The sequence below is a fragment of the Tenrec ecaudatus genome, chromosome 13 (genome assembly GCF_050624435.1).
Source record: "Tenrec ecaudatus isolate mTenEca1 chromosome 13, mTenEca1.hap1, whole genome shotgun sequence".
Classification (NCBI taxonomy): Eukaryota; Metazoa; Chordata; class Mammalia; order Afrosoricida; family Tenrecidae; genus Tenrec; species Tenrec ecaudatus.
The window spans coordinates 7,014,201-7,040,736 of NC_134542.1; the positions used below are offsets into that span (position 1 = coordinate 7,014,201).

The 26,536-nt window shown below is 56.8% G+C and overlaps 2 protein-coding genes across 2 annotated transcripts; both read right to left on the reverse strand.

Moving 5' to 3' along the window:
- Positions 1 to 3,147: 3,147 nt before the first annotated feature.
- LOC142424820 (intestinal-type alkaline phosphatase-like) lies at positions 3,148 to 5,698 on the reverse strand. The gene is made up of 10 exons (XM_075530149.1): positions 5,626 to 5,698; positions 5,314 to 5,546; positions 5,016 to 5,190; positions 4,749 to 4,921; positions 4,504 to 4,629; positions 4,349 to 4,421; positions 4,122 to 4,256; positions 3,847 to 4,038; positions 3,632 to 3,739; positions 3,148 to 3,494 (listed from the first exon to the last, which is right to left on the reverse strand). Exons 1-10 carry the CDS (start codon positions 5,696 to 5,698, stop codon positions 3,148 to 3,150), a joined length of 1,635 nt encoding a protein of 544 aa, XP_075386264.1.
- A 16,205-nt stretch (positions 5,699 to 21,903) lies between these two features.
- On the reverse strand, positions 21,904 to 24,509 carry LOC142424821 (intestinal-type alkaline phosphatase-like). Its single transcript, XM_075530150.1, has 11 exons — positions 24,437 to 24,509; positions 24,243 to 24,359; positions 24,014 to 24,129; positions 23,716 to 23,890; positions 23,449 to 23,621; positions 23,204 to 23,329; positions 23,050 to 23,122; positions 22,775 to 22,909; positions 22,503 to 22,694; positions 22,310 to 22,423; positions 21,904 to 22,205 (listed from the first exon to the last, which is right to left on the reverse strand). Exons 1-11 carry the CDS (start codon positions 24,507 to 24,509, stop codon positions 21,904 to 21,906), a joined length of 1,596 nt encoding a protein of 531 aa, XP_075386265.1.
- Between the last annotated feature and the right edge of the window lie 2,027 nt (positions 24,510 to 26,536).

Sequence of the window (26,536 nt, forward strand, 5' to 3'; positions counted from 1 at the left end):
CTTCATGCCAGACCCCACCAGCATGAGTGAGCTCACAGGGTGGGTGGAGAGGAGTGAGGGGGTGCCTGGCTTCCCCAGACCTCCCCACCAACAGCCTCCAGGAGCCTCTGGCAGCCGCCCAGCTGATTCATGAGGCTGGCAAGCAGCTCCCTGGCCGCTGTCACATGGTACGGTTAGCACATCTCTCCTTGTCTGTATTTTGCATAAATAATAATAAAAAGCTCTCCGCCTTCTTGCGGGACCAAGCTGGCGCAGGGGCTGCTGCTGGGGGAAGTGCAGGGAGGTCTGAACTGTAGCTCCTGGGGTTGGCACCCTCACCTGGGAGGTACCGTCTCCTGCAGGGCGGGGGGAGGGGGCTGAGCTGGCAGGCCAGGAACATGCAGAGTGCCAGACCTGGCTTGGGCGCTGACCATGCACACCGGGCCTCGCCATTTGGGAGCAAGAGTGGCTGCTTCCTCTCCAGGGGTGGCTCAGCGACACCTGACTGGCTTCTGGGCTCAGTGCCAAGGCGTGGGCACCTACTGGGCATTCCCAGGGCAGGGTGACATCTAGGGAAACGTCCCGTTGCTGCAGTCTGTGTGTACATTTCTAGCATGCAGGGGTGCTGTGCCTCCGCTGCAGTTAAGTGGGCCCAGGGGCCACCTTACGTCAAAGGTGCGATTTGAAATATTACTCCTTTTCCCAGGTCCCTGGGGTGGGGGTGGGGGGCTGCCAATCGGCAACTGTGAGTAAATGCTCAGCCAGCGGGGCTCCACCTCAGCCCTAAGCTCAGGAAGAAGGTCTCAAGCTATTCACAGAGAGGCTCGCCACAAGGTTAGCTGTTCGAGCCTGCTAGCCATTCTGAGGGAGCACGCTGAGTCTGTCTACTTCCGAAAAAATTCAAAACTCTAGGAAATCCCATGGGCAGTTCTGCCCTGTCTTCTAGGGTCATGGGCATTGGAATCGACTCGATAGCAGTGAGTTTGAGTTTTGATTGCTGTGTCCCACCCAGGACAGGGGCGCTGGTGTAGCTAGGACCAGGAGAGGGGAGGCACCATAGTCAAGGCATCCTGGCATCCCAGGTCTCAGACGGTGTGAGGAAAGCGACCAGGCTTCCTCAGTGCCCACCACACGCAGCGTGACCCACTGACGGGATCTCACCAACACACCAAGTCACAGCCCTGGGACCCGCTGAGGCGAAGGGGCTGCTCAGGAGACAATGACTCCACAGCAACACAGGGGCTCTTGGTGTGAGTGGTTTGCACTCAAACACAGGGTTGGCGGTTCGAACCCAGCCAAAGCCCGATGCCAGGAAAACCTGGTTATCAGCCCTGGAAAGCACAGTTCTGCCAGGGCACACACGGGGGCGCCGTGAGCCGGCATCAACTCATGCCAGCCCTTGGCTGGGTGTGAGTTTCATACTGAATACCTAGATTCAGGCTCTGTCCCAGCCAGCTAGTCTCTGCCCACCCTTCCCCCACCCCTCCTAGGGTCCTACCTCCCCCTCCCCCACCCCTTCTAGGGCCCCTGAAGGAAAAGGGAGGTACAACACCCGCTCCCATTCCTGTCTGCTCATGGCCAGTGGATTACCTGTGAGGGTTGTGTCCGGCCACCTGGATCCACAGATTATAAGTATCTAGCTTTGTTAAAATGACTCAAGAACCCCCCTCCCCACATAAACCTACACTCACTGACATTGGGTTCAATCGGACTTAGACACCCTGCATTGATTCCCGAGGCTGTAGATCTCTATAGGGGCAGGCAGACTCATCTTTCTCCTGCAGAGAGGCTGGTGGGATTGAACTGTTGACCTTGCAGTTTAGACTCCTCTGTTCCCAGGTAAGACACTTCCCCCGTTCACAATAACCACCCACCTCCGACCGAACCAAACGAACCCCAAAACCTACTTGAAGGGCCAGCCAGCTCTGGCCACTGTGGACATTTGCGGAGTGTGTTTTGCCTCACGAGATTTGTCCATCACAGCAAGAAAACCAACCAGGCTGGCCAGGCATTGACGACCACAAACACAAGCCTAGGCTAGCTTTTGGTTTTTCCTGCCCACAAGTGTATAAAGTGATGTTTTGCTATTTCCCTAAGCAAGGATAAATATTTGGAAAGCCCTTGTGAAGTTCCCCGTGTACTAGTAGCAGCAGCAGGAAAAAAAAAATTCTACCACCAGGCAAACACTTATTCTTTCTGCTGCACTGAAAATGGCAGCAAGAATGAGCAGAAAATGATCTGTCGACAAACCGAAAGGCGCATCTTTGTCAACAAATACCGAGATAGAGAAAACACTGCCTGGGCTGGAAGACAAGTGTTGGAGTCAATTACTCCGTGTAGGAGGCTTTACTACAGTATGCCTCCGGTGATCTGCTTGCCGGATTCTGTTCTGATCAGGAAAGACACAAAGCAAAATGCGTGTGGATACACACACAGGAACACACTCTCAACAAAGTGTCAGCAGGGAAAGGGTGGAACTGTCCTGTCGCTGGAGGACACTTTGCTTACAAAAGGGGCTCCAGGCAGAGGCAGAGAGATTTTAAGGATATTCTGCCATGGAGTCTATTCCAACCCTGGTAGGACAGGGTAGAGCTCTGGGTTTGAGTCATCTGTGGTTAACCCCCAAGTAAACCCACTGCCATCAAGCCCGTTCCAACACTGCCCATTCCGGAAGAACTAGAACTGCCTTTGGGGCTCAGGGGGCTGAAGCCCCATCTTCTGCTCTGTCAGATGAGGTTAGCTACCCAATCTAGCGCCTCCCAAGGTGTCCGTTTGATAAAAAGAAAAACAGATGTTTTTGACCTGTTGACTGTGGCTCATGTGAGTATTGGGCCTGGAGGACCCCTCAAACCTGCCCCCCCCCAGGAGCCTGCTGTGACTCAACACATTTCCCCCACATCCACCCACACACACTTCCAGAACCACACGCTGTGAACATTAACTCCAGTTTTAATCCATTGCTTAGCATACAATACTTCACCGGGATGGAGTTGCAGGACGTGTGGCCACCTGTTCCAGGACTCCTGCGGGGTGGCGGCTGCAACGGAAGTCTTTCTGGGGAGCACGGCTGGGGGTTCTGTGGGGCCCGGAGCTTGGCGGAGGGAGGCGGGCCCTAGGGTGACTGAGGAGGGGGTTGGAATTGCTGGTGTGGGCACGGGCGCCAGGCGGTCAACACACCAATCTTCTGAGCAGCAGCAGCAGCAGCATGGCTGCCATCAGCAGCCCCCTCTGGGGGCTGGCTGAGGGCGCCCCGGCGGTGGTGGGGCTGGTGGGGGGGGGCGCGATGGTGGTGGTGGTGGGGGGTGCCCCGGCGGTGGTGGCGGGGGGCGTGAGCGCGCAGTCGGCATAGGGCTCCAGGCAGGCGGCGAAGGCCATCACGTGCGCCACGAAGGTCTGCTCCTGCACCCCGTGCACCAGGTGCGCCTGCGGCCCGCGCGCGAACACGGCCACGTCCTCGCCGCTGTGCGTCTCCGAGGACAGGGGCACGGCCGACTGCTGCTTGTACTCAGGGTCCACTGGAGGGGGGGCGGGCGAGGCGTCAGGGGTGCCCTCTCTGACCCCCCAGGTCTCTTCCACACCCCCAAGTGCCCCCTTCCTCCCTGGTCTGGGCATCTCCTCCCTATGACCCCCGCGCGGTCCCCGCCGTGCTCACAGCTCATGGATGCACTGACGTCCGGCCGAATGTAAGCGTATCCAGGCCCGTTGCCATACAGGATGGACGTGTAGGCCTTGCCGTCCGTAGCTCTGCCCTCCGCCAGCCCTGCGAGGGGTGGAACCGTGGATGGGGTGACCACAGCTGGTGTACGCCCCGCATGCAGGTGGGCCCTACCGGCTGGCTGGACTCTGTCCCCGCCCCGTGTACCCTACCGAAGATGGAGGTCCCCCGAAGGGTGTAGCCGCCGAAAGTGAAGACGTGAGAGTGGTCAGCGGTGACCAGGGTCAGCGTGTCCTCGTCGCTGGTCATCTGGCCCGCCTTCTCGATGGAGTCGTCGAACATGATAGTTTCGGTCAGCGCCCGGTAGGCGATGCTTTCGTGGTGACCATGGTCGATACGTCCCCCTGTGGTCACATGGCAGGTAGATGACTACCAGCCTGTCCCAACACCCCCCAGCCCCGCTGTTTCCTCAGCCACGCCCCCTCACCCTCCACAAAGAGGTAGAAGCCACGGGGGTTCCTGCTGAGCAGCCGCAGGGCCGCCTCCGTCATGTCCACCAGAGAGGGGTCCTGGTTGGGGTCTCGGTCCACATCATATTTTGTGTCTCCCGGCTCAAAGAGGCCTGTGGGAGGGAAGAGGCATGGAAGGGTCAGGAGGAGGAAGGTGGGGGTGGGAGATGGGCAGGAGGGCGGGTGGACAGGTGAGGGTCCTCACCCATGATATGGGTCACCGAGGGATCCTGAGACGCCTGCAGGAGGGCTGTGCGGTTCCACACGTACCGGGCCCCCTGGAAGGACAGGAGCAGCTCAGCCCACGGCCCACACCCCACAGCCCGGAAGCCCCTGCTCCGCACCCCCTGGGCCTGCTACCTGGTGTTTGTTCAGCCACTCCTGGACCAGGTTCCGGCCGTCCAGCCTGACTCCCCCCTGGCTTGGGTACTCAGGGTCTGGGGTCCCTCTGGGGAACATGTACTTGCGGCCCCCGCCCAGGATCACCTGGGGTCAATGAATGGAGAGGTGAGTTTGGGGCCTGGTTGGCCCTGTGCCCCTCTCCCTGTCCCTTCCCAGGACCCCCAGGCAGGTCCCAGGCTCAGGCTTCCCTGCCCTGTGCTCACGTCGATGTCTACGTTGCTGATGAGCTGCTTAGAGATGTCTGAGCAACCGTCCCGCCGGGCCTGGGCAGGCATGTCGGCGTCTGAGTACCAGTCTCGGCTCACCACGTGCGCGTAAGTGCCGGCAGGTGAGGCATGCTGCACTCGGGTGGTGGTGACCACGCCCACGGACTTCCCTGAGGGGAGCAGGTAAGGGTTGGGGGTTCAGGGTGGCAGGTCAGTTTGGGGTGGTATAGATGTCCCTGCCCAGATGCCCTGCCCTCTGCCCACCTGCTCTCTTGGCCCGACTCAGCACAGACTCCACTTCGTTCCCGTAGGTCGTGTTGCATTCTTCAAAGCGCGCAGCCGCACTCAGGCCAATGGTCTTGTAGTTGCCCTTGACCCCACACAGGTAGGCCGTGGCTGTGCCTGCGCTGTCTGGCACCTGTCTGTCCACGTTGTATGTCTGGGGACAGAGGTTCCTTCAGGTGGAGCTTGAGGACACACTCACTCTGGGACCCTGGGCCCATGCACACCCTTGGCCTGAACCCAGGCCCACCCTCTGGGTTCTCTTGCCCACCCCTCTTACCTTGGACAGAGCCAGGTACGGGAAGAGGTCCATCGCCAGCAGTGTCTCAGGCCCCAGCTTGCCATTCAACTGCCCTTTTAGGATCCGCGTGGCTGTCACCGTAGTCACCCCCATCCCGTCTCCCAGGAAGAGGATGAGGTTCTTGGCGGCCCCCTGGATGGGCTGCAGCTTCTTGGCAGCGTCCAGGGCCTGGGCTGCCTGTTGGTTCCAGAAGGCCGGGTGCTCCTCCTCGGCTGGCCACAGGGAAGCAGAGGCACGGTCAGGCTGAGGCCGACCCCTGTCTGTTGGGGTTGGGTGTGGGGGGCTTCTTACCTGGGATAATGCCAAGTGAGAGGTGTAGCTCCAGGCCCAGCAGCAGCAGCAGAGTCCCCCAGGTCCCCTTCATCTCTGTGGAGGGACGGAGGCGGCCCGACAGGGAGCTGGAAACTCAGAAGGTGAGGAGGTCCGATACAAGCTGTGGTCTTACAGCCAGCCTCTTGGCTCCTCCCAGCGCCCCTGGCTACCCTGCAGATCTCCTTCTAGCCTCCTAAACTTCCACCCCAGGATTAATCTGTCGTTGGTCGTCCTTGAGTGGATTCAGTCTATAGCGACCTGATGTACTACAGGAGGAACCCTGCCCTTACTTGTCCTTGTGCCTGAGGCGTGTTTACAGCCACTGTGTCGGTCCACCAGCTCAAAAGCTTTCCTCTCTTTCTCTGTCTTTCTACTTTACCAAGCATGATGTGCTTCCGCAGGGATTGGTCTCTCCTGATAACACGTCCAAAGCACCTGAGAGGAAGTCTCAACATCCTTGCCTCCAAGGGGCACGCTGGCCGAACTTCTTCCAAGACAGATTGGCCTGTTCCTTTGGCCGTCCCAGGGACTTCGAATCTTCTTTGCCAACGTCGTAGTTAAAATGCATTCGGTTTTCTTCGTTCTTCCTGATTTAATGTATGACTTTCACATGCATATGAGGTGATTGGGAATTCCATGGCATGGGTCAGGTGCACCTTAGGCCTCACAGTAGCACCCCTGCTTTTCAACACTCTACCGAGGTCTGTGCAGCAGATGGACCCAGTGGAACGTACCCCCTGCTCTCTTGACTGCTGCTTCCATGAGCACTGATGATGGATCCAAGCGAGAGGGAATCCTGGACAACTTCTACCTGTCCTGCACTGATCATGTGTTACCTGCTGGTCCAGTGGTGGGGACTGTGCTCTTCTTTACATTGTGTCATAGTCCCCAGTGAAGGCTGCACACCTTGATCTTCATCAGCAAGGGCTTCAAGTCCCCCTCACTTTCAGCAAGCAAGCTTGTGGCATTTGCATCTCAGTCTTCCTTCCATAGGGCAGCTGCTGTCTCTGAGAGGACGCAGCCCTGACACACGCTTTTCCTGACTGCAAGCCACCCAGAAGTCCCTTGTTCTGGTCACACAACCGCCTCTTGCTCCGTGTACAAGTCCCGCAAGAGCACGATGCCCAGCTCTGGGGTTTTCATCCTTCTCGAGGCTTTGCATAGTTTTTGATGGTCTGCACAGTTCAATGCCTTTGTACAGATAATAAAATACAAGTAAACATCTTTCTGGAACTCTCTGCTTTCAGCAAAGATCCACCCAGAGTCAACAATGTGATCCCTTGAGCCCAACCAAACAAAACCCCATCACCAAATCCATTCAGACTCAAGGTGACCCTGAAAGCCGGAATACAAAGGCCTTACTGAATTCCAGGACTAAATCTTAATCTGACAGTCTCTAATTTCTCCCTGGGGGACTGTTGACTTTCTAGGTCTAGCAACTCAAGGCATAATCTACCAGCCTCTGGGCTCTTGGGCCGGCAAGAATCCCCAGGACAACAGCACCCACCCTAACCAGGTGGGGCTAGCTGGAGCGGTGGGGTGGGGCTTCAGGCTGGGCCTGAGGTGCATTATGAGGGTGGTGGGGTTGGCTGGGCAGGGGTGTGTGGAATGGCATGTGGAGGTACAATTGGCCTGGTACTAGTGGGCCTTGGGGATGTGTGGCCCCTCATTGGCCTCATTTGTTTGGGATCTCTGAGAAGCCTGCTTTAGGCTTGAGTGTGGCATTCTGGGTACAAGTTGCTGCACTGGCTGCCTGGGCCCTGAGCGCAGGAGACGGGGGAAACAGATGTGAGATGCCTGGTATACCCCATTATCTACTCCCCTTCGCACTCAGCCTGTCCTGTCATGGGGAGGTGGGGTGGGAGCTGGGTGGGAGGGGCCCTCTGAGGACCTGGACCCAGGCTTCCATTTCTTTGAACCAGGGTGGGCTGGTTGGGCCACAGCCTCCCGCATAAGTGAGCCCCTCTGCCTGGAGGGTGGGTGGGTGGGCTATGGGAGTGGGTGGCAGGCCTGTGAGGACCGCCAATGGCTTGGAGGTCAAGTGCTTGGTCGCTGACTGAACGGTTGAGGGGGTGTGCACCCCAGCCCCTTGTCATTGGAGAAAGATGTGACGCTCGGCTCTGTGAGGATGACAGGCCTGGAAAGCCCCTGAGACAGGGCTCCTTGTCCCCAGAGAGGTTATGAGTCGGCCTTGACTGCAAGGCAGGGGCGTGTCGGCCTGTGCCCCAAGGTGCCTCAGGATGGTGCAACCCAGGAGGCGTGTGTGGAAGGGGTAAGCCTGGTCCTGGAGGCCCTGTCCCTTCACTGCCTTAGGTTTGCTGCTAAGGGGCTCAGTGGTTCCTGGAGCCGATGGCCTGATCCAGAAGCATCCCTCCAAGCTCTGCCCATCCTAACCAGTCACACTACTGGAGCCCCAAGCACCCCAGATGCCCTGCCCACCTTCCCTCCTCCCCAGCCTCTCCCTAACCCCACCATGCCCTTCTGGCCTCCCCAAAGGGGAGCTTGGGCGGGCCCTTCTCCCTGGCCCAGGGCATGGTATTTTCAGTTGTCTCATATGCACGTGAAAGGTGGACATTCCGAGAAGGAAAACTGGAGAAGAACGAGCATTTGAACTCCGGGTTTGGTCAAGAATATGGTCAGAGAATCGGCAGATCAGTCTCGGATGAAGTGTGCTGTGTTCGTTCCCCAAACCGCAGGCACCTCCTGTAAGCCCTGGTTCTACCCTGATGTCACCTTGGGGAGAAAGAGGGGCCTTCCGCTCCGTAAAGAGCTACAGCCTGGGAGACCCACAGGGGCCATTCTACCCTGTCCTGCAGGGTCGAGATGGGTGACTCAAGTCGGTGGCAGTGAGCTTGGTCATTCGAACGTCATCTTGAGCACCCCACACTCACTCTCTGGTCACCAGCCCCCCAAGATGAAATCAAGGGGAAGGACAGGAGCGATCTGCCAGCTAGCCCCATCTGGTTCAGGGGAGGGCTGCCTACAGGAAAGACAGACAGATAAAACGGAAGCATGTACCAAGAGCAAGCCGGCCCGGGAATTCCCCTCAAGACTCAGACAGGTCGCCGGCAGAGGAGGCTATCTGCTCTGTCCTCTGGCAGATCAAAGACTCCTGGCTGTCCTTGTCGCCCACGCTTTCCACAAAGCTCTTAGCAGAAGTCATCGCTGATGTTAAGCTTATTTATTAAAAGACTCGACCACCGTGCCGAGTCTTCCCACACACTTGATCCTGTTTTGCTTTTGAGGGGTACCTAGCTTTCATGGCCCGTCCCACCTCTCTTTCGGGCGTCTGTGCTGCCTTACGGTCAAGTCCTGCCCATCTTGTCCTTGGTAGGTGCCATGGACCTGCAACAGACGGGGACACTGCCCAGTCCTGGGCCGCCCTTACGATTGCTGCAGTGCCTGAGCCCCGCGCTGCAGCCACGGGCTCCGTCCATCTCAGCGAGGGCCTCCTCTTTCTCGCTGACCCTCTGCTTTACCGAGTTTGACGTCCTTCTCCAGGGACTGGTCTCTCCTGACCACATGTCCAAAGTGCCTAACCCAGCGCTTCTCAACCTTCCTCAGGCCGCGGCCCTTTCATACAGTTCCTCATGTGGTGGTGACCCCCAACCATGACATGATTTTCGTTGCTATTCATCACTGTCATTTTGCTACTTTTATGACTCGGGCGGCTCCTGTGAAAAGGTTGTTCAACTCCCAAAGGGGTCCCGACCCACAGGTTGAGAACCACTGACCTAAGAGGCCGTCTGGCCATCCCTGCCTCTAAGGGACATTCTGGCTGTGCCTCTCCCAACACAGATGTGTTTGGTTTTTTGAGGGATTTTTTTTTGGCACTCCGTGGTGCCTTCAGTCTTCGTTGCCAGCATCTTAATTCACATCCACTGTCTTCCTTATTCAACGTCCAACTTTCACATGTATTTGAGTTCAGCGAAAATACCATGGCTTGGGGCAGGCGCACTTTAGTCCTCAAAGTAACGTACTGGAGCTTAAATCCTGAGCACCCTGGTTTGCAAAAGTCTGTGGATGGCAGCAAGAGACCCCAGTCCCCTCCACCCCCTCCCAGGTTAAGCCTCCAGGGATTGCTGTCTGACCGTTAACCAAGGCTGTGGATAATCTTGTCCTCAGGCTGAGTCCCTTGGAAGGTGGATTATCTCCACCCTGCTCCAGCCAACCTAGGGAGGAGCGGTCCCTCCCTTAGGGGCTTGCCGGGTTTGCCCTTGATGGAGGTCATTCTACGGAGGACAGTACAGGGGTCACACCATCACAAGCTTGCCCTGCCAGCCTCCCCTGACTGCCTAGGTCGGAAGGCCCTGGACCAGTCCTATAGGCCCTTCTACCCAAAGATGTTTGTCTTCCCATCATGGTCCTGTTCTGTCCTCCCACCTCTAAATGCCATGTACCCGCCTGCCACCAATCATGCTTTTGTGACAGTTTCTCTTGCCCCCTTCTTCCCCCTCCTCCCCATGTCCTATTTCTCTTGCGTCTTAATTTGGAACCCACAGACCCCATTGTAACTCGTGTTAGTGGCCTCCCGGTCCGGATGATGCCTCTGCCTTTGTCTTGTCTCTTATAAGACTTCGAAAGTGCTCTCTCTCTTAGTTATGCTTGCGATGGGGTCTCTTGAACCCTAAATTAGGAACACCCTTGCGCTTCCACACTCTCACCAATCACAGCTCCCTTCCAGGGAGCCCTAGAATCCACCCGCACCCCAGCCCGCCTGTGGTTTCCAAGACTCGTCACCTGTCTAGCAGCCCGAGGCCCGGCCTGCTCCGCCACCGGGGCCCCTCTTATTGAGGCAGATGCCAAACCAAACTGTCCTCCCCACACCATTAGACCACAGGATGCGTAGAGGCGAAGCTTCGCTCATGTACTTGGACGTGTGGGCAGGAGAGACCAGTCCCTGGGGACGGATGTCGTGCTTGGGAACACGGAGGGGCAGCGGCACACAGGGGCCCCTCAAGGTCTTGGATCGGCACAGTGGTTGCCACACGGACTCTAGAGGAACAGTGACTGAGGCCGCGCAGGACCGGACAGGGTTGCGTCCTGTTATGCATTCAGGTCCGAATACTTAGGCACCCACTTGGAGGTACCTAACAGGCTCCCAGGGGCCGGCTCCCAGCCCGCTCTCCCGGCTTCCAGGAAGCGTGACCTCCCAAGGGTGCCGTGACCTCGGAGGGCTCCAGATCTCCCAGGGTGACCTTCGCTTTGCTGAAGGAGGGGTTGAAGTTCAGGGCACACCTGTCATTCATCCCAGTACAACCTTCCAAAGCCAGAACCAGTCACGATGGATGGGTGGATGGACGGATGGACGGATGGACGGATGGTGATGAGACGAGAGCTCCCAATAAAATGCTTTCAAACAAACAAACAAAAACACGTCGTTCAGACGGCACGCTGTCAGCGGTGGCACCCGCGCTGGGTTCCCTGAAGTGGCGTCCACTTTCCGGGCGTAGAGGAGCGGCCCGGAACACCATGCTTCTTCAGATGAGTTTCTGATATGACTCTCCCTCCTGCCACTCCCAGGGCAGGAAAGATCACATGTGTTTGGTGCTAGGTGCTGTCGGGTCGGTTCTGACTCAGAGGGATCCCTAGGTAAGGTCCAGTCCTGCCCCACCCTCACCGGTGCTCGTGTCTGAGCCATGGCTGCAGCCACTGCATCCACCCCTTGTCCGGGGGCCCCCACCAAGCGCCACGAAGCGATGTCCTTCTTCAGGAACTGGTGTCTCCCAACCACACGTCCAGAGGGCGTGTGAGAGAAGTCTCCCCGGGGCCCTCTGGCTGCACACCCTCCCGGCAGATCGGTTTCTTCTGTAGCGATCCGGGGCACTTTCTTGGCTCCTCACCAGCTCCATCGTCCAAAGGTGTTGATTCTGAATATGACATGAGTCCATAGAAAACGTCACGGCTCCGGTCTGGGGAGAGGACCCACCAGAGCTCTGCTTCTGGGGCGGCATGAAGGCATGGCGGGAGGGTCTTTTGGTCCCGTAATGGCAATTGCACAACACAAGCAACACGACCTCCATGCCTGTCGGATGGGAAATGGAGACGTGGCCGTTGGCGCACACGCACAGGGGACCACTTGCACCTGGAAGCGTGGGTGGAGTTGGATGATTTTGTGCAGAGGGAAGTCAGTCAGTTACACCTAGAGAAACATTTTGTGAGCTCACCATTAAGAAACAAAAAAGACGAAAGGTGCTCACACGGAGAGAAACAGATGCTGGTGGTTAGGGAGGGTGGGTGGGGTTCTTGGCTGTAGGGACACAGGCCGGTCACCAGGCCTTTCTTCCGCAGCACTGCTACTGCTGTGAGGTGCCAGCCAGTCAGTTCTGACTCACATGACTCTCTGGGCAACAGAGCAAACCTCTGCCCGACCTGCACCCGCCTCACCCTTACGCTGTTTGAGCCCATCGTGAGGCCAGCTCCTTAAGGCCCTTCCTCTTTTTCGCCGCCTCCACCCCGTTTTCCCAAGCTTGGGGTCCTTCTCCTTCTCTAGAAACTGGGTTCTCTCTCGTTTTAATTTAATAAATCACCTTGTCGGGCGCTCTCACAACAATCCATCCATCCATCCATCCATCCATCCATCCATCCATCCATCCATCCATCGTGTCAAGCGCGTTTTGTACCGTATGGTGCCATCCTCATTCTCAGAACCTTCTCTTTCTCCTTGAGCTCTTGGTATCGGTTCCTTTTCTCTCCCCTCCCCGCCCTCCCCATCTCGTGACCCCTTCATAAATTATAAATGACCACTATTTCACTCTTCACACCGTCCGCTGTCTCCCTTCACCCACGTTTCTGCTGTTTGTCCCCCCGGGACTGGTTTCTCTTGATCACATGCCCAGAGAGATGAGGTCTCCTCAGCCCCCCTCTAGGGGACACGCTGACGGTCCTCTTGGTGCTTGGGCCGTCCGTGGCGCCTGCAACATTCCTCACCCGCTCGCAGTGCAAATGCAGCCACTCCTCCGTCCAACTTTTACCTGCGGCGAGGCCTACATAAAGGACACTGCAGTCCCCGAAGTGACACCCTGGCTCCTTTCCCGCCTGCTGCTCCCATGAGCACTGATGGTGGAGCCAAGCCAGCTGGGATCCTTAGCCAATCCAGTCTTTTCTCTTGATCACGATGTTACTTACTGGCGGAGGAAGGCTGGATGGGGTCAAAGGCCTGCCTTTAGGTCAGTTAGTTCAATGCCCCGCAATAAGCCAAACTACTGTCCGGTCCAGTCCGACTCACAGTGACCCTACAGGGCAAGGTCGAGCTGCCCCGTGGGCTTCTGAGACTGTGACCCATTACAGGAGTAGAAAGCCTCTTCTTTCTCCTGTGGACCCGCTGGGGGTTTCGAACTGCTGGCCTTGTAATTAGCAGCCCAATGTGTGACCCCCATGACACCAGGAGGAGTGGTGTCCCAAGGCCACCCGGCTGCTTCCTTTTATGCCTTTCTTTTGTCAACTAGGATCCCCAGAGAACACCTGTGGTCTTAAACAGGACAGACGAAACATAGACAGGGACACAGCGTCCCCATGGGGAGACGGTTCTGGGGATCATCATGGCATCCTCCGTGATGGACAAAGCTCAGCCCCCGAGATGGGGCACGGAGCGCTGGACCTGGTCACCAAAGCAGGTGGTGGCGACTGCGATGGGCCACAGAGTCAGTCCGGATGCATAGCAAGCCGATGAGCACCAGGACGAAGCAGCGCCGGTCCTGTGCCATGCTCCCAGGTTTGAGCCCGTTCTCACGTTTAAGTCCTTCCTTGCAGCATCAGTGCTGCTTCTGCCGCCACCCCCCCCCCAACTTTACCAAGCCCAATGTCCTTCCCCAGGGACCAGTCTCTCCTGAGAACACGCCCAGGGTACGTGAGATGGAGTCTTGCCCTCCTTACTGCCTGGTCTTGGCACGAGGAACTCCATTTTGAATCCAACACCTCCACCTTAGCTCTCAAACTCACCCCTTGCTGCCCTTCCCCTCCCTTGGTGAACACCCCTCTCGGAATAACCACAAAGGGCAGGATGACCGTGGTCAGCACGGAATGTGCTCAGAACACCAGGTATCCCAGGCAGCCCGCCAGCTGCACCTGCTAACAATAGAACCCCCCACCCCCTGCCCTCTCTGTGGCATATAAAAATTGCACCTCGGCACCTGTAGGGCGCGGTTTCAATAGCTCAATACCCTGAGTTGCTGAACCCGCCCGCAAGCTTCTCAATAAAGCCTGCTTCTAAAACTTTGCCATTTGGATCTCTGGTTCTGTTTCGCGCCCCAATAAACTTTACACTTGCCTGTCAGGAGCCCTCTGGATGATGGATACGTGTTTCATGTGGACTTAGTTGATGCCTCGCTTGGATGGCTGCTTGCTGTCCTGCCAGCCTGTAAGACCCCGGACACTCTTCGCTGGTCCCCTCCCCACACTCGGCCAGAACGCCCCTTCCTTCAAGGCTCTCCTTGTGAGGGCAGTCAGGGAGCAGGGCCACCCGAGAAGAACGAATTGTTCTTAGAGTAGGGCTTAGGAATGCGTGCAAGCTCAGAGGCCACTCATGTCTCTAAGGCGTAGGTCTAGCCCTGGTCCACCGTAGAGACAGCAGATCAGCTTCGTGAGAAAGATATAAGCAACCTTCACGGAATGGTTGGCCAGGCTAGTCGTAATCCCACCAATCTGGCCAATGGCATGGAATTCGACACAGTGGTGGGAGAAGAGCAACGTGCACACACCGGGAAGCTTTCTAGACGGACATCTTCTGCAGATTGTAAGCTTAACGGCCTGCACACAGCGGAGGACACTGGGCAGGTTCACATTTCCATCACGCTCATTCACTAAGGCAAAACCATGTCACAGAACTAAGCCATGTCACAAAGTTCTAAATATTTACACTGGAAAGACCCTAACAACTTTAACAACTGGCGCCCAAACGTGGGGCCCGACGGGGGTCTTCGATCCTGGACGCTGCTTCCCCGAAGAACGGCCGTTTTGAGCAGTGAAATCTCTGTCTCCTGAGAAGCACTGGAGATCAGTTTGAGTCCGCTGCGGTTCCCTCCCACTCCCTGCCGGCGCCGCAGAAAGATGACTCGCATTGAGGTCAACGCAGGCAGCCCGACTGCGATATCGACACTCGTAAGGTTCAACAAATTTATATTAGCCCGAAAACCCTTCTACTCACAGATGTGGACCTTCACCTCTTGTCTTGGAATCAGAATCGCAGCAATCAACCCCCCCCCCCCCCCGCTTGCTGCAGTCCCAACCTCCAACCCTATTTCTAATAATACTGACACCACTCCGCCTCCCCAAACTCCTATAATTGTCAATGATGTTCCCCTTTATTTACCTCCTGGCACAACCCAAGTTCCATTTTGTTACTCCACGCCGTCCTCATCCCTTTGTAATAACTCTCTCACTCTCACAACAGAAGCAGTTGCGCCCAATGGCTTTTTCTTTTGGTGTAATCATACCCTCACAAAACATTTGAATGCTTCCTTTCCGTCTTCCTTATGGTGTATGCCTGTTACTCTGGTGCCCCAATTAACTGTTTATACCACCGCTGAATTTCAATCTAAAATTTCTCCTCACCCCCTTTCCAAGTCAAAAAGAGCTATTTTTCTCCCTGTCCTAATGGGCCTTTCATTGGCCTCCTCTGTCGCCGCTGTTGGTTATGGAGGAGGAGCACTTGGGCATTCTATCACCGCCACCAACGATCTGGCCGCCCGCCTTCAAGAAGCTCTGGATGAGTCTGCACAGTCTCTGGCGTCTCTCCAACGACAAATCAACTCTTTACCTCAAGTTGTTTTGCAAAATTGGCACGCACTGGACCTTATTACAGCCGAAAAGGGGGGTACTTGTCTGTTTTTACAAGAAGAATGTTGTTACTATATTAATGCATCTGGATTAGTTGAGGAGCGGGTAAACAATCTCAATAAGATCAGTAAGGAATTACTTAATTTCAGACGCCCGCCCCCAAGTTCGCTCAACTCAATGAATTGGTGGTCCTCGCCGTTATTTTCGTTTCTCGCCCCCCTTTATAGGGCCGGTAATTGTTTTGCTTGTTGTAGTTTCATTGGGGCCCGTCATCTTTAACAAACTTATGTCTTTTATCAAACAACAAATAGAGGATATCCAGGCTAAGCCCATACAGGTCCATTACCATCGCCTTGAGATGATTAGTCGGGGTGGCTCGGTATCTGACGATGAGTATGCGTCACCGGTAAGACCCTCCGCCCTTATGAGATGAGTTGGATAGCCAATGACGGGTAAGACTGGGTGCCCCTGACACCAACCTAAGACAGGCCTTTGTTCGCCTCCACCTAAGGTGGATAAGATGCGTTCACAGAAGCCGAAGACGGGTAAGGGTCAGAGCCGCACCTGGCAACCTAAGACAGGCACCACTCCCTAAGGGAATCTCTCATTTTCTAAATACATAAAACAAAAAAGGAGGACCTGTTGGGAGCCGATAGCCATTAAGACCTTGGCCTCAGACACGTAGCAGAAACTTGGCCGCTTTCTAACAGCAAGGCTTTGTTTCCTGCCCAACTTCGCCCCCACATTCCAAGCTACGTGCTCAGTAGCATGGGCAGTTCCGATAACTGACCTTGTTGCCATTAGTCAAAGTACTGAGCACCCATTGAACTGCAGATATACCATATTAGGAACATAGTGATAAGTTCACCCGTACGTCACCACGATGTCTTTGAGTACTGTTACGCACCCTTTGTACCTTATTGGGAACATGTGGCTGATTGGTTGTTGTACAGTGTGCGGTTGTTACACAGTGTGCTTCATTGCAATATGTGCCTCCCACTTCCTTCTCTGTTGTGAATATATACCCAGAGTTTTGGCAAAATAAACGGGCTTGATCAGCACTTGTCTTGCCCCATGTCTCTGTGTCTTTCTTCCATCCAGGTTCGTTGCCCCTCCGGGTCACCGCGTGAGGGTCTCGCTGGACAAGACCCTAACACAAATAGGAAACCAGAAAGTATTTTTCGGTCATAAATAGCCGATTGTTGGGTGACCTGGGAAGCAAGGTATGTGACCCTAAGTCCAATGACCTCCATCAATGACCTTGGGATAGAAGTCATTTTCCACAGGAGACAGCGGACTGTGTAAGGTATGAAAAATAATAGCAATTTATAATTTATCAAGAGTCCACGAGGGTAGGGGGAGAGAGGGAAAAAAAAGAGGAGCTGATACCAAGGGCTCAAGCAGAAAGAAAATGCTTTGGAAACAAACGATAATGGCAACATATGTGCAAATGCGCTTGATACAATTGATATATGGATTGTTATAAGAGCTGTAAGAGCCCCCAATAAAATGATTTATTCATAAAAAATTTTTTTAAAAAAGGAAGTCATTTGCTTCTCAGGCCTGGGTGTCTCTGCTCCCATTCCCAAGGAGCTGTCCAGTTCTTTTCACCTACAATCCAGGAGGCCTGGTGGCAGAGTGCTTCCTCGTGGGGGCCGCCATCCGAAAGGTCGGTGGTTCAACCCCCACTAGCCACGCCCCCGGAGAAAGGCGGGGCTTTCTCATCCTGTAAACAGACATCCACCTGGACGAACAGCTTACGGTTCTACCCTGCCCCACAGGGTCGCTGAGATTCCAGGCAGTGAATTTTGTCTTGGGTCTGTGACTGGTGTGCTGAAGGTATTAGTCTGGTCCACTCTGAGGGGACCCCAAGTCCTGGCCTTCTGACGTGGCCAAGCAGGAATGCTGCTGTCCTCAGGAGCCCAGGGAGCCCACAGCACGAGGCCTGGGTGGCCAATGGCGGGACAGGAATTCAGTAAAAAAACCAAAGCACCATACATGATTAGCAACATGATTAGCATAAATTGTCCCACTGGGTGGTTCTACACAAGCAATGTTAATTGCCTTCCCCAAGGGCAGGCTGCCTCTCCCTAGTTTACCCGTCAACATTAGTGAAATCTCTTCCCAGACACACATCCTATCCTCTCTGGTCCTGGATTTCCACTGCCGTTCACTGAATACCATTGCAGGACTGTCTATTAAATTGGGCTGAATGTGGGAGACAATGTTACGTGGCAGGAACTATCTGGTCCTCAACAGACCTATCTTGTAAGCTGTGCAGCCAGCGATAAACACATGTCCCTTTCCTGTGTCCTGCCTGCGACTGGGATGCACTTTTCTGCCACCGATCAGAACTCGGTGACAGCTTCCTTTGTCCTCCGCTCAGGTCCTGCATGAGTGCCGCCCTGCATGACTGCAGACGCTTGCCTGCTATACAGCCTCGGGTGATGATCTCCCGCCCCTGGATGATCTGCTTGGGTCAGTTCACCTTGATCTTGTTTAAGACTTAATCAATGTTCTCCTGAGACTCTCTCTGAGATCTGGGGTCTCTTTTATACCCTGAGACAGACACCAGCTCAGTCCACCACGGGTGCAGACGGGGCGGCAGCAGCAGGGACGGGACAGAGATGGGTCCATGTTGTATTTTCTGCGGGACAGAAGAGCTTACAAGATGGGTTCAGGGGTCCTCCAACCAAGGCAGTCAGGGTAAGACTCTTGACCCCTCGACCATAGCGCCCCAACTTTCACTAAGGGCACACCCAGGCAAGTCCCTCAGGGCTAGACTGCCCTCCCTGGACTGGCGAGGGGAGTGGTAGGAATCCACTTTCTTTTGTTCTTGTTTTAAAGTAGTTGACTTTCTAATACACTCTGTCTTTGCATTGTCACGCTGGAGAAGAATACTGAAAGGACCGTGGACTGTCCAAAGGACAAACAGACCGTTCTGGGACGAAGCACAGCCAGAGAGCTCCTGAGAGGGCAGGATGGCGACACGTCCGTGTCTCAGGAGGGAGCAGTCCCTCAGCAGGACTTCATGCTCGGTCCAGTTGGGGGACAGTGCACAAGAGGAAGGTCCTCAGCAAGATGGACCGACCCGGTGCCTGGAATCCTGGGCACTAGGATTCCCGTGAGGGTGGCGCAGGACCGGGCAGTGTCTTGTTCGGGCGGGCATCGAGTCATTAGCTATGCACTCGGCCTGAGAGCAAGGCTCTCCCGTGGCCCGTAACAGGGTCAGGAAGAAGACCGCAGAGACGGACTCTATGCTGAGCCTCGTACACGGGTTTAGTTCTACACAGCCTCGTGCGAACTTCCTGCTGGGAAAGCTAGGCCCTGAAACACTTCGACCAGCAAGGTCTGTGCACATGGGAGCAGGCGCTCCCATTTGGGGGTGAGCCCCAGCCTTCACTTAACGGGGAGCAGGGCACCCTGCGGGTGTTCTTACAAAGATGGGAGCATCACTCACTCCAGCGTGACGGAGTTTCAGGTCTCCGCCAGCAACGTCACCCAGCATCTGCACAGCCTCATCAGCCTTGGGGTGTGTCCTTTAAAACAATGTAACCACCTCGCCAACATGGCCACCTGAGCTCACCTGAGCCACCTGTCTGGGGCGACATTCATCATAGTCCTTCCTCCTTGCCTGGGGCCCAGAGTTTACAAACCGGCAACTTGCTTTCTGGGTACGTCCGTGGGCGATGGCAGGGAGATGCCAGGCTCCGGGAGATGCCATCTGAGTAGGGTTGTCCTGGACTGTCTTTCCCTCATCAGAGGTCTCGGCATCCCCCTTGTGGTCACCCACTTCCCCCTGGCCCCCAGGGACGTGGCAGAGCAGTGTCCACTTTGCCACAGGCGAGTCCTCCCAGATCCCCTGTGATGGGGGGTGAGCTTTGACTTCCTTGGAAGGAGCACGGGCATGGGAGCGTGGCATGGTCTGTGCCACGGAGCACAGTGCATTTGAGCCTAGCCCTCAGGCACACACCGGGGTACACCCATGGGACCCCAGAGGCCAACCTGCATGTACTGCCCTCACCCTGGCATTTCCACAGCTGGCAGGATGGCCTGGAAGGCACCATTGGTGGAGGTTGCCCTGGTGGTGCCGTGGGCTAGGCGGTGTGCTGGTAACCACAAAACTGGAAGTTCAAGCCCACCAGCCACCGTGTGGGAGAAGGACGAGGCTGTCTGCTCCTGTAAAGATGGACGGTTGAGACCCCACGTGGAGGAACTGACCCGATGGCAGTGGGTTTAGTGACACCCAGAGGGCACCCAGCAAGCCCCAAGTTATCAGAACCCCAAAGGGAACCACGGCCTGTAGGGCGGAGCCCAACCCTGTGGGTTGCGAGGCTTCACTGGCTACTGGAGAGGCCCCCTCGGCTCCTGCAGAGTAACGGGGGGACTTGAACTGCTGACATGGGGGTGAGCAGCCCAATGAAGCACCCGCTTTAGCCACCAGCCTCCTAGGTTCTCGGGGCGGGAAGGGCTGGTTCATCTGGGAAAGTTGAGGCAGTTTTTGACTCCATGTGGCAGCAGGAAGGAGTAACTATGGAGACTTTGGCTACCCATGGGGTGATGGTGAGACCCCCACCCGCTGCCTGCCTCCTGCTTCCCACACCCCGTCTTTCTTTCTTTTACTTTTATTGGGGGTTCTTACATCTCATCACAATCCATACATCCCTCCAGTGTGTCGAGCACATTTGCACATAGGCCGCCGTCATCATTTTCAAAGCATTCTCTTTCCACTTGAGCCCCTGATATCAGCTCCCCATTTCTTCCCCCCCCTCCCCCACTGGCCCTCCCTCACGAACCCTTGATACGTTGTAGATTCTTGTTTTCATGTCTTACATCATCCTCTGTTGCCCCTCACCCACTTTTCCATTGTTTGTCCTCCTGGGAGGGAGTTCTAGGTTGATCCTTGTGATCAATTCCCCTTTCTCCCCCACCCTCCCCTAATCCTCTTGGTATCTCTACTCTCCTTGTTGGCCCTGAGGGGTTTACTCTCCTGGATTCCCTGCATTGCCGGCTCTTATCTGTGGCAGTGTGCATGCTCCGGTCGAATCTGATTTGTAAGGAGAACTGAGGTCATGGCAGTGGGGGGAAGGAAGCACCCAAGAAGGAGAGGAAAGTTGTGTTTCCTTGGTGCTATTCTGTCCCGACTGGCTCATCTCTTCCCTGTGACCCCTCTGTGAGGGGATCTTTGTCTTTCTTAAAGATAATTGTACCGATATTTTCTAAGTGAGTGACCAGGGCACATGGGTCGAAAGCGTCCCCTGTCCCTTCCAGCTCAGTCAAGAGGTCCATTTGATAAAAAGGAAAACAAAGTCACCTTTCGAATGAAAATTCTTGCCAGGGGGTCAGCTTTTTTTTTTCTTTCTTTTCAAAAATATTGTTTTATTAGGGGCTCATACAACTCTTATCACAATCCATACATGCATCAATTGTGTGAAGCTCATCTGTACATTAATTGCCCTCATCATTCTCAAAACATTTGATCTCCATGTAAGCCCTGGCCTCAGGTCTCGTTTTTTCCCTCCTTCCCCGTTCCCCTCTCCCTCATGAGCCCTTGATAATTTATAAATTATTTTGTCATATCTTGCAGTGCCTGACGTCTCCCTTCACCCAGTTTTCTGTTGTCCGCCCCCAGGGAGGAGGTCACATGCAGATCTTTGTAATCAGTTGTTTTTTTAAAGAGTGTTTGGAAATGGACTTTTGGCCTGTGATTCTGTGGCAGCAATAGGAGCCTGAGCGAGAAGACCCTTCCTGGCCTGCCCATGGGTCCGCTCGCCTCTTTTTAAAACCTTTTGTTTGTGGATCACTTGCACGGAAGTCTCCTCAGAAGAGAGCAGAGTGGCTCTCCGTACGCTCACTTTCACAACAATGGCTTTAAAACAGCCCCTTGGGTTTGAATCTGTTTATAAACCCAGCGCCTCCCTGTTGCCCTGGCTGCAGTGGGCGTTGGGTGATGCGCCCCAGGGAGCAGAGCCCAGAGCCTGCACCCTGCCCGGGAGGTGGCAGGGATGGCAGGAAGCCCGGGCCCAGACCTGTAGCAGCTGCCGGTTTGGGCAGGCTGTGCTCCTCCAGCTGCAGCGCCCTGGTCAGTCTTGTCCTGGGGCGGCTGGAGGTTGGGGGGCGGAGAGTCTGTGAGCTGTGCCTGCCCGGCCAGGATGTCCCAAGAAATTTCCCACTGGAGGCTGCCTCCTTTCCCAAGACCCCTGTGGGGCAGCGGCTGCAATGGAGGACCTTATGGGAGCACTCAGTGGGAGGCTTGTGCCGCTTGGTGTTGCTGGGAGGTGGGAGAAAGGCGGTCGGAGGGGAGGGTGGAAGTGACCAAGAATGGACACAGGGATTGGATGGCAGGCCTGGGGTCACTGGGGAAGGAGGTGGAGGCTGAGGGGTCACCAAGGGGGCTCAGGGACTCAGAGGCAGGGTCCCGATCACTGGGAGGTGGGAGTTAGGGGTGGGGTCGCTGGTGTGGGCGCAGGCACCTGGCGGTCAGTGGGCAGATAGCAGCAGCAGCACCAGGGCCACTGCTCCCACCAGCAGCGGCCGCGGGGGGGTGGCGGGGGGTGCCCCGGCGGTGGTGGGGGTGGTGGTGGCGGCGGGGGACGCAAGTGCGCAGTCGGCATAGGGCTCCAGGCAGGCGGCGAAGGCCATCAAGTGTGCCACGAAGGTCTGCTCCTGCACCCCGTGCACCAGGTGCGCCTGCGGCCCGCGCGCGAACATGGCCACGTCCTCGCCGCCGTGCGTCTCCGAGGACAGGGGCACGGCCGACTGCTGCTTGTACTCAGGGTCCACTGGAGGGGGGGGCGGGGTGTCAGGGGGCGTTCCTGCCGCGGTGCCCTCCCTGACTACCCAACTCCCCACCCGAGGCCTCCCCCACAGGCAGCTCCCCGCTCACAGCTCAGGGACTCATTGACATCAGGGCGGGGGCCGGGGCCAGCGTATCCGGGCCCATTGCCATACAGGATGGACGTGTAGGCCTTGCCGTCCGAAGCCTTCTTGGTCGCCAGCCCTGCGAAGGGGTGGATGGTAGTGACCACACCCAGGCGGGCCCTACCGGCCCGACTCTGTCCCCGCCCCGTGTGCCCTACCGAAGATGGAGGTCCCCCGCAGGGTGTAGCCGCCGAAAGTGAAGACGTGAGAGTGGTCAGCGGTGACCAGGGTCAGCGTGTCCTCCTGGCTGGTGAGTTTGCCTGCCTTCTCGATGGTGGAGTCGAACATGACGGCTTCGGTCAGTGCCAGGTAGCCGCTGCCTTCATGGTGACCTTGGTCGATGCGTCCCCCTGTGGTCACATGGCAGGTGGATGACTACCAGCCTGTCCCCAGCTCCCTCCACCCCCGTTCCCTCGGCCACTCCCCTCACCCTCCACGAAGAGGTAGAAGCCACGGGGGTTCTTGCTGAGCAGCCGCAGGGCTGCCTCCGTCATGTCCATCAGAGAGGGGTCCTGGTTGGGGTCTCGATTCACATCAAATTTTGTGTCTCCTGGCTCAAAGAGGCCTGTGGGAAGTCCGGCAGGGATGGGTCAGGGGCAGGATGTGGGGAGTGGGAGATGGGCAGGAAGGTGGGGGTGGGAGATGGGCAGGAAGGTGGGGGTGGGAGATGGACAGGAGGGCGGGTGGACAGGTGAGGGTCCTCACCCATAATATGGGTCACCGAGGGATCCTGAGACGCCTGCAGGAGGGCTGTGCGGTTCCACACGTACCGGGCCCCCTGGAAGGACAGGAGCAGCTCAGCCCACGGCCCACACCCCACAGCCCGGAAGCCCCTGCCTCCCACCCCTGGGCCTGCTACCTGGTGTTTGTTCAGCCACTCCTGGACCAGGTTCCGGCCGTCCAGCCTGACTCCCCCCTGGCTTGGGTACTCAGGGTCTGGGGTCCCTCTGGGGAACATGTACTTGCGGCCCCCGCCCAGGATCACCTGGGATCAATGAATGGAGAGGTGAGTTTGGGGCCTGGTTGGCCCTGTGCCCCTCTCCCTGACCCTTCCCAGGACCCCCAGGCAGGTCCCAGGTTCAGGATGCCCTGTCCTGTGCTCACGTCGATGTCTACGTTGCTGATGAGCTGCTTAGAGATGTCTGGACAACCTTCCTGCAGGGCCTGGGCAGGCATGTCGGCGTCTGAGTACCAGTCTCGGCTCACCACGTGCGCGTAAGTGCCGGCAGGTGAGGCATGCTGCACTCGGGTGGTGGTGACCACGCCCACGGACTTCCCTAGGGGGAGAAGGTCAAGGTTGGGGGTTCAGGGTGGCAGATCAGTTTGGGGTGGCGTAGATGTCCCTGCCCAGACGCCCTGCCCTCTGCCCACCTGCTCTCTTGGCCCGACTCAGCACAGACTCCACTTCGTTCCCGTAGGTTGTGTTGCATTCTTCAAAGCGCGCAGCCGCACTCAGGCCAATGGTCTTGTAGTTGCCCTTGACCCCACACAGGTAGGCCGTGGCTGTGCCTGCGCTGTCTGGCACCTGTCTGTCCACGTTGTATGTCTGGGGACAGAGGTTCCTTCAGGTGGAGCTTGAGGACACACTCACTCTGGGACCCTGGGTCCATGCACACCCTTGGCCTGAACCCAGGCCCACCCTCTGGGTTCTCTCGCCCACCCCTCTTACCTTGGACAGAGCCAGGTACGGGAAGAGGTCCATCGCCAGCGGTGTTTCAGGCCCCAGCTTGCCATTCAACTGCCCTTTTAGGATCCGCGTGGCTGTCACCGTGGGCACCCCCATCCCTGAACAAATGGAACCTGGTCAGGCTTGAGCCTGAGACTGCTTCGTTTGTGGCCATTGGCAGCCGGGGGTGCGGGGATGTTGGGACCCGATGGGCGAGCAGCCCTCAACTCACCGTCTCCCAGGAAGAGGATGAGGTTCTTGGCGGCCCCCTGGATGGGCTGTAGCTTCTTGGCAGCGTCCAGGGCCTGGGCTGCCTGTTGGTTCCAGAAGGCCGGGTGCTCCTCCTCGGCTGGCCACAGGGAAGCAGAGGCACGGTCAGGCTGAGGCCGACCCGTCTGTTGGGGTTGGGTGTGGGGGGCTTCTTACCTGGGATAATGCCAAGTGAGAGGTGTAGTTCCAGGCCCAGCAGCAGCAGCAGAGCCCCCCAGGTCCCCTTCATCTCTGTGGAGGGACGGAGGCGGCCCGACAGGGAGCCTGAGACCTGGAAGCTGAGAGTCTGGGCGCTGAGATCTGGCCAGCTGTGGTCACCTGCCCTCAGTCTAGGAAGGACTTTGGTCCCAGATAGCCGGATGATCTTTGTGGGTGTGGTGTGGTGTGGTGTGGCTGGGCTTGGGTGTACTGTGTGGTAACTAGTGGTGTTGTCTGCCGGGTAGTGGTGGGATCAGGGGGTGTGGCCCCTCATTCTCCTCACCACAGTCTGAGCCAAGGGAATTGGGCTGGCTGCAGGGCCCTGAACGCAGGAGATGGGGGAAACAGGTGTGAGCAAAGGAGACAGGGAAAATGGTGTACCCCATTGTCTACTCCCCTTCGCACTCAGCCTGTCCTGTCCTGGGGAGGTGGGGTGGGAGCTGGGTGGGAGGGGCCCTCTGAGGACCTGGACCCAGGCTTCCATTTCTTTGAACCAGGGTGGGCTGGCTGGGCCACAGCCTCCCCCATAAGTGAGCTCCTCTGCCTGGAGGGTGGGTGGGTGGGCTATGGGAGTGGGTGGCAGGCCTGTGAGGACCGCCAATGGCTTGGAGGTCAAGTGCTTGGTCGCTGACTGAAAGGTTGGGGGTGTGTGCACCCCAGCCCCTCGTCGTTGGAGAAAGATGTGACGTTCGGCTCTGTGAGGATGACAGGCCTGGAAAGCCCCTGGGACAGGGCTCCTCATCCCCAGAGGGGTTATGAGTCGGCCTTGACTGCAAGGCAGGGGTGTGTCCTGCCCGTGCCCCAAGGTGCCCAGGATGGAGCCCTGCTCCTTGGGGCAGGTCTAGATGCCGTCAGAGGGTGGCGGGGGGTTGTGTGTGTGTGTGTGTGTCCCTGCCTTACATTTGCTGCTGTGTGAGGCCGGGCTGACTGGGGAAGCCAACCCAGAGGCGCTCACATGTGTGTAAGGCAGAGTTTTCTATCAAGGAGTCATTGTGCATTTGAAACCATCCCAGCCCAGTCCAACTCAAGCCCGCAATCCGATACTCGTGCACAAGTCCCTCTTCAGACCCAGGAGCCACATGTGAGATGCAGCATGAGGACGATCACAGGCCGGTGGGTGCAGAGGCTTTGCATCCAATGGCTGTGGACGCATCTCCTGGGCTCTGGCAGCTCCGAGTGACCGGACAGCATAAAGGTGAAGGCCGAGAGAGGGGAGAGATTCACAGGGCCCACTTTATGAGAAGACCACACCCACAGGAGGTACTATTCGGCAGTGACGTGACTGACAGGCTAAACTGCACGCCTGCACTTTCATCGATCTTCAAGTAGACAAGGAATTGTGTAACCACCACAGCTGGCAAGGAGCTCAAAGGTCCTGGCTCTGCAGGCTGGATCCAGAAGCATCCCGTCCGGGATCCACTTACCCTAACCAGCCACACTGCCGCAGCCTCAGATCCATCCGTGGTGGGGGTAGGGGTGCCAGGCTCACTTGCTCCCCAGCATCTCCTTGCCCCCCTCTGCCTCTGCCCTGAAGGAAGGGCCGTCTCCCCTCCCTGCTGCTCTCCTGGCTCACCGGAAGCTTTACCTCCCCTAAGGGGCCCTCTCTCTCAGCAGGGCCTGTACCCACCATGCTAAAGGAGAGGGATTCGTGGTTCAAGGTCAGGGCAGACCCGGAATTAATTACATTAAAACCAGAACCTGTGCCTGGTGGCAACCTGTTGAAGAAAAGGGGGGGCTGTTTCCCTTTCAGAGGGAGCCCTTGTGGTCTAGTGGTCATGTACTGGTCAGCAGTTCAAAACCACCAGCTGCTCCTCGGGAGAAGGGCGGGGCTTTCTGCTCCTGTAAAGAGGGACAGTCTTGGAGACTCATGGGGCAGTTCTGCCCTGTCCTCCAGGGTCACATTCAATCAGCAGCACTTCATGGCAGTGAGGCTTATTTATCTTATAATTGATTAAAGCAAGAGTCCTGGGGGTGCCATGGTTCTGCATTGGGCTGCTCCCCCCCAGGTCACCAGTTCAAACCCACCAACCGCTCCAAGGGAGCATGATGAGGCTGTCT